This window comes from Pleurodeles waltl, chromosome 8, assembly GCF_031143425.1.
Source record: "Pleurodeles waltl isolate 20211129_DDA chromosome 8, aPleWal1.hap1.20221129, whole genome shotgun sequence".
NCBI lineage: Eukaryota > Metazoa > Chordata > Amphibia > Caudata > Salamandridae > Pleurodeles > Pleurodeles waltl.
In genome coordinates, this window is record NC_090447.1 from 1,141,893,513 (window position 1) to 1,141,908,692 (window position 15,180).

At 45.0% G+C, this 15,180-nt stretch overlaps 1 protein-coding gene across 1 annotated transcript in view; it reads right to left on the reverse strand.

Moving 5' to 3' along the window:
• Positions 1–15,180, reverse strand: part of SETDB2 (SET domain bifurcated histone lysine methyltransferase 2) — a 1,110,478-nt gene that overhangs the window by 213,727 nt on the left and 881,571 nt on the right. Inside the window, exons 25-27 of the mRNA XM_069203525.1 lie at positions 14,031–14,225; positions 13,474–13,668; positions 12,403–13,113 (exon numbers count right to left, since the gene is read on the reverse strand). Of these exons, the coding sequence (XP_069059626.1) occupies positions 12,403–13,113; positions 13,474–13,668; positions 14,031–14,225 (1,101 nt within the window). The remainder of the gene's footprint in view (positions 1–12,402; positions 13,114–13,473; positions 13,669–14,030; positions 14,226–15,180) is intronic.

A 15,180-nucleotide genomic window follows, 5' to 3' on the forward strand; every position in this document is an offset into this window, starting at 1 on the left:
GAATGCATGGCAGCAAGCCTTGAATCACGAGGAACATGTGGTAGGTCCAAAATTCCTCATCCAGAACCAACTCTTATTTAGAATTCCACATGCCGACGATGGAAGGAAAAAACAATTGATAGTTCCTAGTAGTCACAGACAACAGGTCCTGCATCTTGCTCATGGGGACAAGGGCATCTAGGTAGGGAGAAGACCGAGGAGGCCGTACTCAGGCGGTTCTATTGGCCCGGGGTTTTCGGGGATATTCGTAGACATTGTTCGAATTGTCCGAAATGTCAATTGTATAATCCCGCTGCACACCCACCCGCTCCATTACAGCCTTTACCAATCATAGAGGCCCCTTTTTCCCACGTGGGCATGGATATTATCGGCCCCCTCAACCCATCCAATAAGGGGTGGCAATATGTCTTGGTGTCGGTGGATTATGCCACCATGTATCCAGAAGCTATTCCCCTCCCCAGCATGCATACGAAAGTAATTGCACAGGCCATGATTGAGTTTTTTTCCAGGCTAGGTTTCCCTAAGGAAATCTTAACCGACCAAGGCACACCCTTTATGCCCAGACTCATGGCCAAAGTGAGCAAGACCTTAGGAGTAAAGCAGATCAGAACATCAGTATATCATCCACAAACTGATGGTCTTGTGGAAAGATATAACCAGACTATTAAGTCCTTACTCAGAAAGAGTATCACCGAAGATGGTAGAGATTGGGAAAAGAAATTACCCCTGGTATTGTATGTGATTCGTACACATGTTCAGTCTTCTCTAGGCCATAGTCCTTTCGAATTGTTGTTTGGGCGACCACCCTGAACCCTTCTCGAGATGCTAGCTGAACAATGGGAAGAGTCAGACGATGAGATTAAAGATCTCCTAACATACACTAGGGAGTTGAGAGAGACCCTACATTCAGAATGGGAAAAAGCCCACAATACCTTACGAGAATCCCAAGAGAAGCAGAAAAAGGGGTATGACACTAAGAGTGTGCTCCATAGTTTAAAAGTAGGGGGACAAGGCGTTAGTACTCCTTCCCAATAGTGAGAAGAAACTATTGGCTCAGTGGCAGGGACCATACGAGGTTCTCAAACTAATCAACCCCACTACCTATAAACTGGCTCTACCCCACGGGCATGGTAGGGAACAAATATATCACATAAACATCTTAAAAAATGGCAAGAACCCGTGAGTGTCCAACCGGTCCGGTACATCACAAATAACAGTACAGAGGATATCCCATTCCTAACCCTTCCCTTGCCACACTGTCCGGAGGAGTCTAGGCCTCAAATTAATGCAACCCTTCCAGATACACAGCTTGTTCCCCTCTTACACGTTATTGAGTCATATCAGGATGTTTTTTCCAAACAGCCCGGACATACCCAGCAAGCTGAACACACGATTCGAACCAAAAATGAGTCCATATCCCGACAAAGACCCTACCGCATCCCAGAAGCTAAAAGACTCCTAATAGAACAAGAGGTCCAAGCCATGCTGAGAGCAGGGATCATAGAACCCTCCAACAGTCCCTGGTGTTCTCCGGTAGTATTGGTCCGAAAACCGGATGGGAGTACTCGGTTTTGCGTGGATTATAGACGGGTCAATGAACTGACCTATTTTGATGCTTACCCCATGCCACGCATTGATGAACTTCAATTGGGACAAGCCAGGTTCATGTCCACCCTTGATCTCACAAAGGGGTATTAGCAGATCCCCTTGAGAGCAGCAGATAAGGAAATAAACGCCTTTGCAGCCCCATCCGGTCTTTACCAATTTACAGTTCTCCCCTTTGGGCTGCATGGGGCCCCGGCCATCTTTCAAAGACTCATGGACAAGGTACTGCGTCCCCATCAGCCATATGCAGCTGCGTATCTAGACAATATAGTGATATACAGCAAGACATGGACAGAACATCTAGAACACTTGGGGGCGGTCTTACAGGTGTTAAGGGAAGCCCATTTAACAGCTAACCCTGAGAAATGTAGGTTAGGGTTTACGAATATCAGATACCTAGGCTATGTGTTAGGGGAAGGACTGGTTCGTCCCCAGATAGAGAAAGTAGACGCCATCCAACAGATACCTCTACCAAAGTCAAAGAAGGATGTACGTGCTTTCCTCGGTCTTGTTGGGTACTACCGGCGGTTTATTCCGCAATTTTCGACAGTAGCAGAACCTCTCACCAACTTGCTAAAGAAGTCTACTCCCAAAACCTTCTCCTCGCTTCCCGAAGCTGCACGCCACAGCTTTGACCATCTGAAAAACACCCTATCCACTGACCCTGTGTTATGCTGTTCGGATTTCCAAAAACCTTTTTGTTTACAAACGGACGCATCTGATGTAGGACTTGGGGCGGTGTTATCTCAAACCCAGACGGATGGGTCCATCCACCCTATACTGTATATTAGTAGGAAGCTGCTCCCGAGAGAGAGACACTATCCCACCATTGAGAAAGAATGTTTGGCTATTAAATGGGCTATTGAGGCATTGCGCTATTATCTCAGTGGGTGAACATTTACACTTCTTACGGACCATGCGCCTCTCACCTGGCTTGCTCGCAACAAAGACTCGAACGTTCGTGTTCGAAGGTGGTTTCTCTCTTTGCAGCCCTTCTCCTTCCAGATTCTACACTCTCCGGGCCGCCACATGTTGAATGCTGATTTCTTATCCCGCTACCCTACTCCTGAGCGTCATCAGCTGCCGCTCTCTAGGGGGAGTGTCTGTGACGGGTCAGATCGGGCCGACCCGCACACAATCTCGACTGGTGCTGACGCTACATGGGATAACCCGGAAGTGCCTCCGAGGTCACCCCATCCGACAGGCTCAGGACTCTCTCCGCGGGAACCTGGGGAATTAAAAGGCCCGGTCGCGGAGTTGGGGAAAAGGATGGCGGATGGTCAGAGAGGATTCGTACAGGAGGCTACAGAGGACCCACCCCGAAGACTCGTGAAGACCCAGGGGTCGAGGAGACTCCTAGGGCTATCGGCAACCCTCAAGAACAGAGCAAAAACAGAGCAAGGAATCATCTCGGTCCCAACCCGGGACGAAGACAGCCGGCCCCGGGAAGCAGAACCTTAGGACCTGCCACGCTTCAGGAGAAGCGTGGCCAAGTCAGAGGCCTATGGAGAAAGCAGAAAGAAGACGAGATTAGTCCACCAAGGCTGGAGGAGGCGTCCGAAAACAGAAACCTACTATCACAGACTTACCTCACCATAAAGTGTTATGTAACTCCAAATAAACACTACTTGCCTATAGACTCAACTAGTCCTGTGTGCTTGATATCGGCCAGCCTACGACAGGTACATCAACAAGTGATTTACATTGTAACTGAAATCTGTTATCACCCTTTGTACATTCTCCTTTTTGTGACTCACAAAACCTGCCATTTACTACAATGCATTTCAATGGGGTCCATGTCTCAGAGTACTGTTAGGGAGATTTTGAACAGGAATAGCACTTGAACCACTAGACGGAATTACACCACACTTGGCAGAAAGGTAGTTCTTGGTCCAGAAAGCACCCTTTTTGTAATTTTTTAGCTTTTGAGAAATTAAAGAAAACTAAATTTGTATACATAGGGACATGAATGCTCCACAAACCCTCCTGATCTCGTGCTGAGATGTGACTGGCTACCAACACTTCAACAAGGAAGTGTTGGCAGCCATGTTGGGACTCTGCTTCAGTCGAGTCCCAGAATAAAACATAAAAAAACATAAAAGAGGCCAGGGTAAGTATACACTGACCCCTTAGCTCTCGCGCTTGTTTAAATGAAGCCCCCTGGTGGGCCAGGTCATGAGGGCGCTGAAATTTTGAATAAGGGGGGCTGCATCCCCAGTGCAGTCATGGAATTAAATGCAGGGGGGGAGATTGGGGAGGCTGGCCGGACCCCGCATCCCCGGCCCGGGGTAGAAGGCAGAAGCAAATGCCCCAAGGTAATTATAACTCACGCCCTTGCCATGCACTGCTAGTTACCCCACAAATTACGGCAATCATGACATATTTGAAAACATCTGTGATAATATCAATGTAATATTTACAGTAAAATCTTTGGAGAAAAAACTGTGCATGGCGGGGGCACGAGTTATAGTTACCTTAGGGCACGAGTTACAGTTACTTGAGACAACTCCAACTATAACAGGTGAATTTCTATGGTTTTGAACGTTTAAAATGTGAGCCTAACTATAACGTCCCTGTACTCTGAATTTTGAAGGGTTTTTAAATTCTATTTTCTAACTATAACGTCCCTGTAACCTTTGTTTTTTTCAGTGAATTATATGGAAAATTTCACTTACCCAGTGTACATCTGTTCGTGGCATGTTGCGCTGCAGATTCACATGCTGTGTACTGTTCCTGCCATCTAGTGTTGGGCTCGGAGTGTAACAAGTTGTTTTTCTTCGAAGAAGTCTTTTCGAGTCACGAGACCGAGTGACTCCTCCCTTTCAGCTCCATTGCGCATGGGCGTCGACTCCATCTTAGATTGTTTTCCCCGCATAGGGTGAGGTAGGAGTGGTAGAATGAGGATACTAAAGATGCCCATGCAATGGATTAGATATGTATGAACATAGTTTGTGGTAAAGGAATATTTATTTACATATATACAATTTATATGCAACTAAAACGGCTACAGGCTCCCGGGGAGGTGGGAGGGCGCATGTGAATCTGCAGCGCAACATGCCATGAACAGATGTACACTGGGTAAGTTACATTTTCCGTTCGATGGCATGTGTAGCTGCAGATACACATGCTGTGCATAGACTACAAAGCAGTAATCCTCCCGAAAGCGGTGGTCAGCCTGTAGGAGTTGAAGTTGTTTGAAATAATGTTCTTAATACAGCCTGTCCTACTGTGGCTTGTTGTGTTGATAACACATCTACAAAGTAATGTTTAGCAAAGGTATGAGGTGTAGACCAAGTGGCTGCTTTACAAATCTCTGTCATTGGTATATTACCTAGAAAGGCCATTGTTGCGCCTTTCTTTCTAGTGGAGTGTGCCTTTCGTGTAATGGGTAATTTTCTTTTAGCTTTGAGGTAACAGGTCTGAATACATTTGACTATCCATCTGACTATGCCCTGTTTGGATATAGGGTTACCAGCATGGGTTTTTTGGAAAGCAACAAACAATTGTTTAGTTTTACGAAATGCTATTGTTCTGTCTATGTAATACATTAGTGCTCTCTTTATGTCTAATGTATGCAGTGCTCTTTCTGCTACCGAGTCTGGTTGTGGGAAGAAGACTGGGAGCTCAACTGTTTGGTTTAGATGAAATGGTGATATGACTTTTGGTAAAAATTCTGGATTTGTACGGAGAACCACTTTATGTTTGTGTATTTGTATAAAGGGTTCTTCAATAGTAAACGCCTGTATTTCGCTAACCCTTCATAGTGAAGTGATGGCTATTAGAAAAGCTACCTTCCAAGTTAAGAATTGGATTTGACAAGAATGCATGGGTTCAAACGGTGGACCCATGAGTCGTGTAAGTACAATATTAAGATTCCACAAGGGTACTGGTGGGGTTCTTGGGGGTATGATCCTTTTTAGTCCTTCCATAAAGGTTTTAATAACTGGGATTCTAAAAAGTGACTTTGTATGTTTGATCTGCAGGTAAGCAGAAATGTACCTTTTTGTAAGTGTAGTAAGTAGCTTACAATGTTTTGTATGGAGGCCTCTAACGGTGTGATTTGATTTGCTTGACAGTAGAAAACAAACCTTTTCCATTTATTAGCATAACAAAGCCTTGTTGTCGGTTTCCTTGCCTGTTTAATGACTTCCCTACACTCATTTGAAAGGTTTAGATAGCCAAATTCTAAGACCTCAGGAGCCTGATTGCTAGGTTGAGCGATGCTGGATTGGGGTGTCTGATCTGTTGTTTGTGTTGTGTTAACAGATCTGGTCTGTTTGGGAGTTTGATGTGAGGTACTACTGAGAAGTCCAACAGTGTGGTGTACCACGATTGGCGAGCCCATGTTGGCGCTATGAGTATTAGTTTTGATTCAGTTTGTTGACTAGGAAAGGAATGAGCGGGAGAGGGGGAAAAGCGTAAGTAAATATCCCTGACCAACTGATCCATAGAGCATTGCTCTTGAACTGAGGGTGTGGATACCTGGATGCGAAGTTTTGGCATTTTGCATTTTGTTTTGTTGCAAACAGATCTATGTCTGGTGTCCCCCGGCGGTAGAAGTAATCTTGTAGAATCTGGGGATGTATTTCCCACTTGTGAGTTTTCTGGTGATCTCGACTGAGATTGTCGGCTAACTGATTGTGAATGCATGGTATATATTGTGCTATCAGGCGAATGTTGTTGTGAATTGCCCAATGCCAAATTTTTTGTGCTAGGAAACATAGTTGTGATGAGTGTGTCCCTCCTTGTTTGTTTAAATAGTACATTGTTGTCATATTGTCTGTTTTGACAAGAATGTGTTTGTGGACTAGAAGGGGTTGAAAGGCTTTTAGTGCTAGAAAGACTGCTAGTAGCACTAAGAGATTTATGTGAAGTTGTTTTTGTTGACTGTCCCATTGACCTTGTATACTGTGATTGTTGAGGTGTGCTCCCCACCCAATCATGGAAGCGTCTGTTGTGATAATGGCGTGAGGCACTGGGTCTTGAAATGGCCGAACTTTGTTAACATTTACAGGGTTCCACCATTGAAGCGAAGTGTGTGTTTGGCGGTCTATCAACACTAGATCTTGAAGTTGACCCTGTGCCTGCGTCTATTGTTTTGCTAGGCCCTGTTGTAAGGGCCGCATGTGTAGCCGTGCGTTTGGTACAATAGCGATGCATGAGGACATCATGCCTAGTAGCTTCATTACAAACGTGACCGTGTATTGTTGGTTTGGTTGCATGCTTGACCTTATATTTTGAAACGATTGAACTCTTTGTGGACCTGGAGTGGCAATTATTTTTTGCGTGTTGTGTGTGGCTCCCAAGTATTGTAGTATTTGGGATGGTTGCAAGTGAGATTTTTGGTAATTTATAGAAAACCCTAGTTTGTGTAGAGTATCTATTACATACTGTGTGTGACTTTGACACCAGTGCCGAGTGTTGGCCTTTATTAGCCAATCGTCTAGATACGGGAATACGTGCATGTGATGTCTCCTTATGTGAGCTGCTACTACAGCTAGGCATTTTGTGAATACTCTGGGTGCTGTTGTTATCCCGAAGGGTAATACTTTGAATTGGTAATTGTTGCAATGTATTACAAATCTGAGGTACTTCCTGTGAGATGATTGAATGGGTATGTGAACATATGCATCCTTTAGATCCAGTGTTGCCATGTATTCTCCTTGTTTTAGTAAGGGAACTATGTCCTGTAGTGTGACCATGTGGAAATGATCTTATTTGATGAAGAGATTTAACGTTCTGAGATCTAGTATTGGCCTTAATGTTTTGTCTTTTTTGTGAATAAGGAAATATAGGGAGTAAACCCCCGTTCCTTTTTGATGATGGGGTACTAGTTCTATGGCTTGTTTTGATAGTAGTGCTTGCACCTCTATTTGTAGTAGGTCTAGATGTTGTGTCGACAGTTTGTGCGTCCTTGGGGGAACATCTGGAGGGATTTGAGTGAACTCTATGCAGTAACCATGTTGGATAATTGATAGAACCAATGTGTCCGTGGTAATGTCTGACCAATTGTTGTGGTATTTTATTAATCTCCCCCCCACTGGTGATGTGTGTTGGGGGATTGTGACATTGAAGTCACTGTTTGCTACTAGGGGTCTGCTTGGCAGGCTGAAATTTTCCCCTTGCTCTTGGGTACTGTCTCCTGTAGGAACCACAAAACCCCCCTCTCTGGTTCTGAGACTGGTAAGTGGGTTTTGTTTGGGAGGTGGATGGCTCTTAGGGTTGGTGTCTAAACCCTCCCCTAAACTGTGGCTTCCTAAATGTTCCCCTATACTGGGAAGAATAGAGCACGCCCATGGCTTTGACCATGTCTGTGTCCCTCTTCATTTTCTCTATTGCGGTGTCCACCTCCGGCCCAAATAGTTGGTGTTGGTTGAACAGCATATTTAGTACCGCCTGCTATATTTCTGGCTTAAAACCAGAACTTCGTAGCCATGCATGCCTCCTGATGGTAACTGCTGTATTGACAGTCCATGCTGCTGTATCAGCAGAGTCCAGTGCAGAGCGGATCTGGTTGTTGGAGATGGCCTGTCCATCCTCCACCACCTGTTGAGCACGCTTCTGATGTTCCTTTGGTAAATGTTGGATAATATCCTGCATCTCGTCCCAATGTGCTCTGTCGTAACGGGCGAGGAGGGCTTGTGAATTGGCGATACGCCACTGGTTGGCCGCTTGCGATGGAACTCTTTTTCCCGCCGCATCGAACTTACGGCTTTCCTTATCCGGGGGGCGCATCCCCTGACGATTGAGAATTTGCCCGCTTTCTTGCGGCCCCCACTACAACTGAGTCCGGAGGGAGCTGTTGTGTAATAAACACAGGGTCTGACGGGGGAGGTTTATATTTTTTCTCGACCCTTAGTGTAATGGCTCTTCCTTTCACCGGTTCCTGAAAGACCTGTTGTGCATGCTTAAGCATGCCCGGTAACATTGGCAGGCTTTGATACGAAGCATGAGTGGATGCCAGTGTGTTAAATAAAAAGTCATCCTCCACTGGTTCTGAGTGCATTGTAACATTATGAAATGTTGCTGCTCTGGACAGTACTTGTGTGTAAGATGTGCTATCCTCTGGAGGTGAAGGCTTTGAAGGATAACACTCAGGACTGTTGTCCGAAACTGGTGGGTCGTATAGATCCCAGGGGTCTGCATCGTCCTGCGTCATCCCAGTATGTGTGGGTGACTGTGCCATTGGTGTGCCAACTGGTGACCTTGTCCGTTGTGGCAAGTGAAGTCGGGATGTTTGTGGTGAGAAATGTGGGAGTGGTGACCTTTCTCTAACCACTTTGTCTTTTGGTTGCTCAGTTTCAGTCTCATGAAAAGCCAGTTTTCTTTTAAATTTGAGTGGAGGGATGGTTTGGATTTTCCCTGTGTCCTTTTGGATTTGTAGCCTTGGTTGAATCTGGTCAAGCTCTTCCAAATCCAGTTCCTCCTCAAACCTGTGCCTCTCCTTGAGTTGTTGAGAGAGCCCATGTTCTTCCGTATAGGAAGTCTTTTTCGGCTCCAAAGCCATTTTTTCCGGTACCGAAACCCTCCTGGATACTGTCGGTCTCGGCTCAGAGAGGCTCTTTCGAGGCTTGCTCGATTCGACCAACCGATGACGACTTTTTTCGGTGCCGGTTCCACGACCCGAGTCGGAAGACTTCGGCACTATCTTGGCCTTTTTCGGTGCCGAAGATGGTATTTGGTCACCGCTTTTCTTGTGGGTCGAGCCATGGCCTTCCGGCAGTGGCGTCCCCGGGGCCTTCTGTTTCTTTACTTGACTTTGGGGCTGGGTCGGGGCAGGTGTACTCACTTTTTGCGCCGCCGTCGGTGGCCGGTTCCCGTTGGAGTCATCCGATTCCAAACCTTGGATCGAAATTGTCATTTCTTCCTCCTCGACGTCGAGGTGTTGTGTAGACTTCAATGCCATCTGCAAACGTCTTGCGCGTCGATCTCTTACGGTCTTCTTGGATCGAAAAGCTTTGCAGGCCTCACAAGTATCCTCTCTGTGTTCTGGTGACAAACACAGATTACAGACACGATGCTGGTCTGTATAAGGATACTTGGCGTGACACGCCGGACAGAAACGGAAGGGCGTCCGGTCCATGAGTCTTTGACGACGGGTGTGGTTGGGCCGACCAGGCCTCGGTTAAGTGCGGAAGCCCCGAAGGGCCGCCGAAGCTGTTGTGTTGTCAGTGCCGATGTATTTATACCAAACCGGTCCCGAACGCAAACAATACCGTCGGATTTCGATGTTTTTCTAAGGTTTCCTGATTCGAATTACAGAGCGAAGAGGAACACGTCCGAACCCGATGGTGGAAAGAAAACAATCTAAGATGGAGTCGACGCCCATGCGCAATGGAGACGAAAGGGAGGAGTCACCCGGTCCCGTGACTCGAACAGACTTCTTAGAAGAAAAACAACTTGTAACACTCCGAGCCCAACACTAGATGGCAGGAACAGTGCCACAGCATGTGTATCTGCAGCTACACATGCCATCGAACATATATATATATATATATATAGAGAGAGAGAGAGATATAGGTAAGCTTTAGTTCTCTTTTTCAGCTCTATAGATTATTTAGAAGGTGCTATCATGTGTATTGGTCCCAAGATGGCTGTGAGCACTTCTTGGTTAAAGCACTGGCAGCCAATCAGATCTCACTATGTGATCTGTGTTTAGGCTCTGCCCAGATATCTATATTTTATTTTATTTTATTTTAATATATCGGAAACTACAAAACGGATTTACACCATATAACAAAAAAGGCTCTACCTCGACCAAGAGCTACCCTTCTGCAAATATGATGTAATTCCGTCCAGCGGTTCGAGCTGTAGTCATGTTCAGAATCCCCATGGGGAATTGAATGGGGAAATGCGTTTTGGAACCCCCTCCCTTTTTCTTAGCCCCAACTTAACATATCACACCAAAACGTTCAAGACAGCAGCTGAAGTGAGTGACAATCTATTTTTTTTCAAATTGTGCGAAGATTTGTCAAAGTGCGACAAAGTTATTAGCAAAACAAAAACCACTTTTCCTATGGAATTTAGGTCCTAAATATAACTACCTACTAGCGACTACTAGTATATATAAATATGCCTGTAGAATCTCCTGCATGCCCTGGCTGCAAAAGAATAACATTGGCTTTCTTGTTTATTGTCTCTATCATCTTCACGGGCCAGGCATTTTGCCTGTACTCTTCCCGAAACGTTCTAAGATGCTCTTGATCCTTCTGTGCCATATCTTGGTAATATTTCAAAACGATATCCAAGGAATGGGTCAGCATATCAATCAACTGAGGGAGTCCTTTAAAGAAGGCAGCTATCCGACTGACAGTACCCCATGCATGAATATCCTTCCGTCCATTTAACTGTTGATGGAAAAGTTAGCCTCTTAGAGAAAAACATTAGACCATGCCAACCCCACCTTGTGTAGCCATCTGACATGGCCATCAGGTTGTTCAGCATGTAGAGGGGTGCTATCTGGGAACTTGAGGAGGGTGACGAATGCGGAATACCAGCCCCTCACCATGGGTGTTCTGTCCTTCAGACGATTGAGAGAATACCAGTGATGCACCCTCTTGGGAGGAGTGTGTAGAAGATTTTACAGAAGTATCTGTTAGTAAAGGGCCTTGTGGAGGTGTTAAGGAGGCAGAAGAAGCATCCATGGATGCTTTGCCAATGAGTGGAGATTGGCAATCCTCAGAAGAGATATTGGAGAACGACTGCTGCTTAGCATGAAGTGGCCTTATTGATGATATACTTTGTCGGGGCAACATTAAACTTTTTGTCATTTGTGTCCTCCTCCTCAACCAGCTCCTGCTCCCCCTCCTGATCTTCTTGTTAAGCAGTGCTGGCCATTGACATTGTTGCTTGGAGGAGAATTGGACTCTCTCCACAGATTGCCTGTGGTCTTCTGTTTGTAGATGGTTCTGCATCTTCGTCCAGCGTTATGTCCCCAGTACCTCCAGGAAGAAGATTTCAAAGTACTACAAATTCAGTTGTACCAATATTTCAACACAATGATGTATGAAACATTGGTCTGTAAGTAAAAAAATGCAATTATTATCATGTTGATTTAGGGATGAAATGATTATATTTCAACAATTTAAACTCACTAGCTCCAGCCACAGATCTTTGAGTTTTGGAGATCCCAGTAAAGTCAGTTGTGAACCCATGTCCTTGTAGTTGATGTTGCCAAAGAATCTCCAGATCTAGCGGCTAGAGAGATGTACATTATGTACACCAGGAGCATAAATGCTAGTATATCATGGATACTTACAAGAAAGGAAAACAAGCACCAATCAACAGACTTGGCATTTGATATACTTTCAAAACAGACCTAAGTGACTTATTGAAAGGATTAAAGATGTGATGTCAAAGTAAAGAACACAGGTTCCCTGAACGACGTTAGAGGGTCTAAAAGCTGCAGCAAGAATGTCCCCTGAAGTCACTGGCATTGATGTTGTCAAGGTGGGCACCAGGGGAGGGACTTCTGTATGACAGCAGCCGATAGGACATACATACATATGGGAATTGGCCATCCAAATTCATACAAGATGGTGCTACACAAATATTTTAAATACTCTTTTTCAGGCACACAAAGATTCCTCTTCTGCATGTTAAGATAATGCCTAACAGATATCTTCTAGTGCCACCCTTACATTTGCATGTCTAAATGCCATATATAACATCAAACACAAAATCCTAACATATTGAGCATGGGGACAATAGAGATGTGTGACAAAAGACATAAAGCTACCATGTCAATCATAAACAAACGGTAGACAAGAAGACAAAAATATCAGTCATTTAACTCACCAGTATCTACTATCTGTCTGCTTTGTGATGCCAGTCCAGGTGCTGGTGTACTGCTTGCAACAGAAGCCATAGATGTAGGAGGTGGTGTATGGAGCTGTTCAGTGACCATCGCTTGGAGTAGCTGGACCTCTCCAACTAAGTACAGAATATCCTGCAATATCACTTCCAGAACCTCTCCAATTGGCCTCTGAGCCTCCTTGAGAGCAGCCAAAGACACATATTCTGGAGGAAGAGATTGGGCAGCACAAGAGGACTGCAGGGTGTCAGAGGCAGAAATGTCCCTTGACTCTTGTTCTTCTGAAAGGGTGTCGGGAGAAGGAGATAATACTTGTGCAGCCGGTGCAGCTAGAGGACCGAATGGAATGAGGGCCTTCGGAATTAAGGAGGGGCTGTGTGGAGACCCAAATGGAGGTGGCACGTTCTCTTCAGAAACCACATATTGTTGTTGCTTGAGGCCTGGAGGAGACCCAAAATCTGCCTCCTCCTTGCTTGTGGTGTCCACGTTCCCTAATCTACCAGCTGCTTCTTCAGCATTCACCCAGAGTGTTTTGGCAACAGATAAGGTCTGTCTCCAGATAGGCACACTACCCCTGCTCGTGGTTGATTCTTCCTCTTTATTGGTGGTGGGAAGTCGCCGGGCCCGCTTCCGAGTTGAGGAAGTTCTTTTATGCCAAGGGTTCTGCTGCGATGAAGCTTGGCCAGCCCGTTCCACTGAAAAGGAATGTGCAAAACCAAGAGAGACATTTTGAATTCTTATGTGCAATGATGCATTTCAACATAACTTTACATAAAAGGGATAAAAGAGGACTGCAGAGTGTCGGGGGCAGAAATGTCCCATGACTCTTTTTCTTCTTAAAGGGTATTGGGAGAAGGAGATAATACATGTTCAAGCAGGTGTAGCTGGAGGACCGAATGGAATGAGGGCCTTTGGAATTAAGGAGGGTCTGGGCGGAGGCCCAAATGGAGGCGGGCCTTCTCTTCAGAAACTACATACTGTTGTTGCTTGATGCTAGGAGGAGGCCCAAAATCGGCCTCCTCCTTGCTAGTGGTGTCCATGTCCCCCCAACCTACCAGCTGCTTCTTCAGCATTCGGCCAGAGTCTTTTGGAGACAGATAGGGACTGTCTCCAGGTAGGCACACTACCCCTGCTCGTAGTTGATTCCGCCTCCTCACTGGTGGTGGGAAGTCGTCGGGCCCGCTTCCTAGTCGAGGAACTCCTTTTTTGCCAAGGGTTCTGCTGCAATGAAGCTTGGCCAGCCGGGCCCACTGAAAAGGAATGTGCGAAAACAAGAGAAAGACATTTTTAATTCTTATGTTCAGTGATGCATTTCAATATAACTTTACATAAAAAGGGGTAATAGAGGACTGTAGGGCATCAGGGGCAGAAATGTCAATTGACTCTTGTTCTTCTCAAAGGGTATTGGGAGAAGGAGATACTACCTGTGCAGTGGGTGCAGCTGGAAGACAGAATGGAATGAGGGACTTTGGAATTAAGGAGGGGCTAGATGGAGGCCCAAATGAAGGTGGGGAATTCTCTTCAGAAACCAAATATTGTTGTTACTTGAGGCCAGGAGGAGCCCCAAAATCTGTCTCCTCCTCGCTAGTGGTGCCCATGTTCCCCAACCTACCAGTTGCCTCTTCAGCATTCGTCCAGAGTCTTTTGGCGACAGATAAGGTCTGTCTCCAGGAAGGCACACTACCCCCGCTTGTGGTTGATTCCACCTCCTCACTGGTGGTGGGAAGTCGTCGGGCCCGCTTCCTAGTCAAGGATCTTCTTTTTTGCCACGGGTTCTGCTGCAATGAAGCTTGGCCAGCCCTGCCCACTGAAAAGGAATGTGCACAAATAAGAGAGAGACATTTTGAATTCTTATGTTCAATGATGCATTTCAACATAACTTTACATAAAAAGGATAATATATCGCGTAATAACAGAGCTGAAATTGTGGAGTCTTCAACAAACTTGTTGCTATCCTATGGTATGAAGGTGATATTTGTGCCCTTGAAAATATTTAGATACTATATTTGTTAAAACATCTGTGGAATGAGGAATTCAAACGTCTGTGATGGGAGATTGTTTGACCTCTCCAGAACAAAATGTTGATCAAGAGGCTTTACAACATCTTTCACATATTGGTTATCTCAGAAGAGAATGCATTGGTACAAGGCAACAAAGCATTGTAAAAGAGTGTCTTTTTATTGAGATTTTATAAAAACATTTATACATTATTAGAGTGATTTTAAAACTGAATGAGTATTGTGGTTAGGAACTACAGTAAAGGTACACAATGTCAGAATCATTCAAACTAACTTTGACAAAAAGTATATGTAAAGCACACATTTGCCCCTTGGGTGTCTTGACGCGAAATAACAGATGTTTATTATTGGCTAACTCCATGGTCTTCACTTTATCGACATCAGAAAGATGAAAGGCTAAGTGTAACCAACAGGGTTTGAACCTGTGACCATGAGGTCAACCACATGCTCCCGAAGTATATGCATTAGTCCACTGAGTCACCAAACATGGCCAAACAGATCACTAATGTTAACATTGGATTTTAACTGTTATTTTTTCACAAAATGTAGATTTATAAAGGTTTTTCCATAAAGTCAAGATCAGATGATTATTCTAAAAATACTAACCATGCATGTTAGAAATGTAAAACATTCAAACCTTTCATAACAAACAAATAAAACATGTCAAATACGATATGGAAGGTCATAACAACATTCTAAGTTAACATTACAGGAAACTACTCTTAAAACGTATGTGCATGTCAA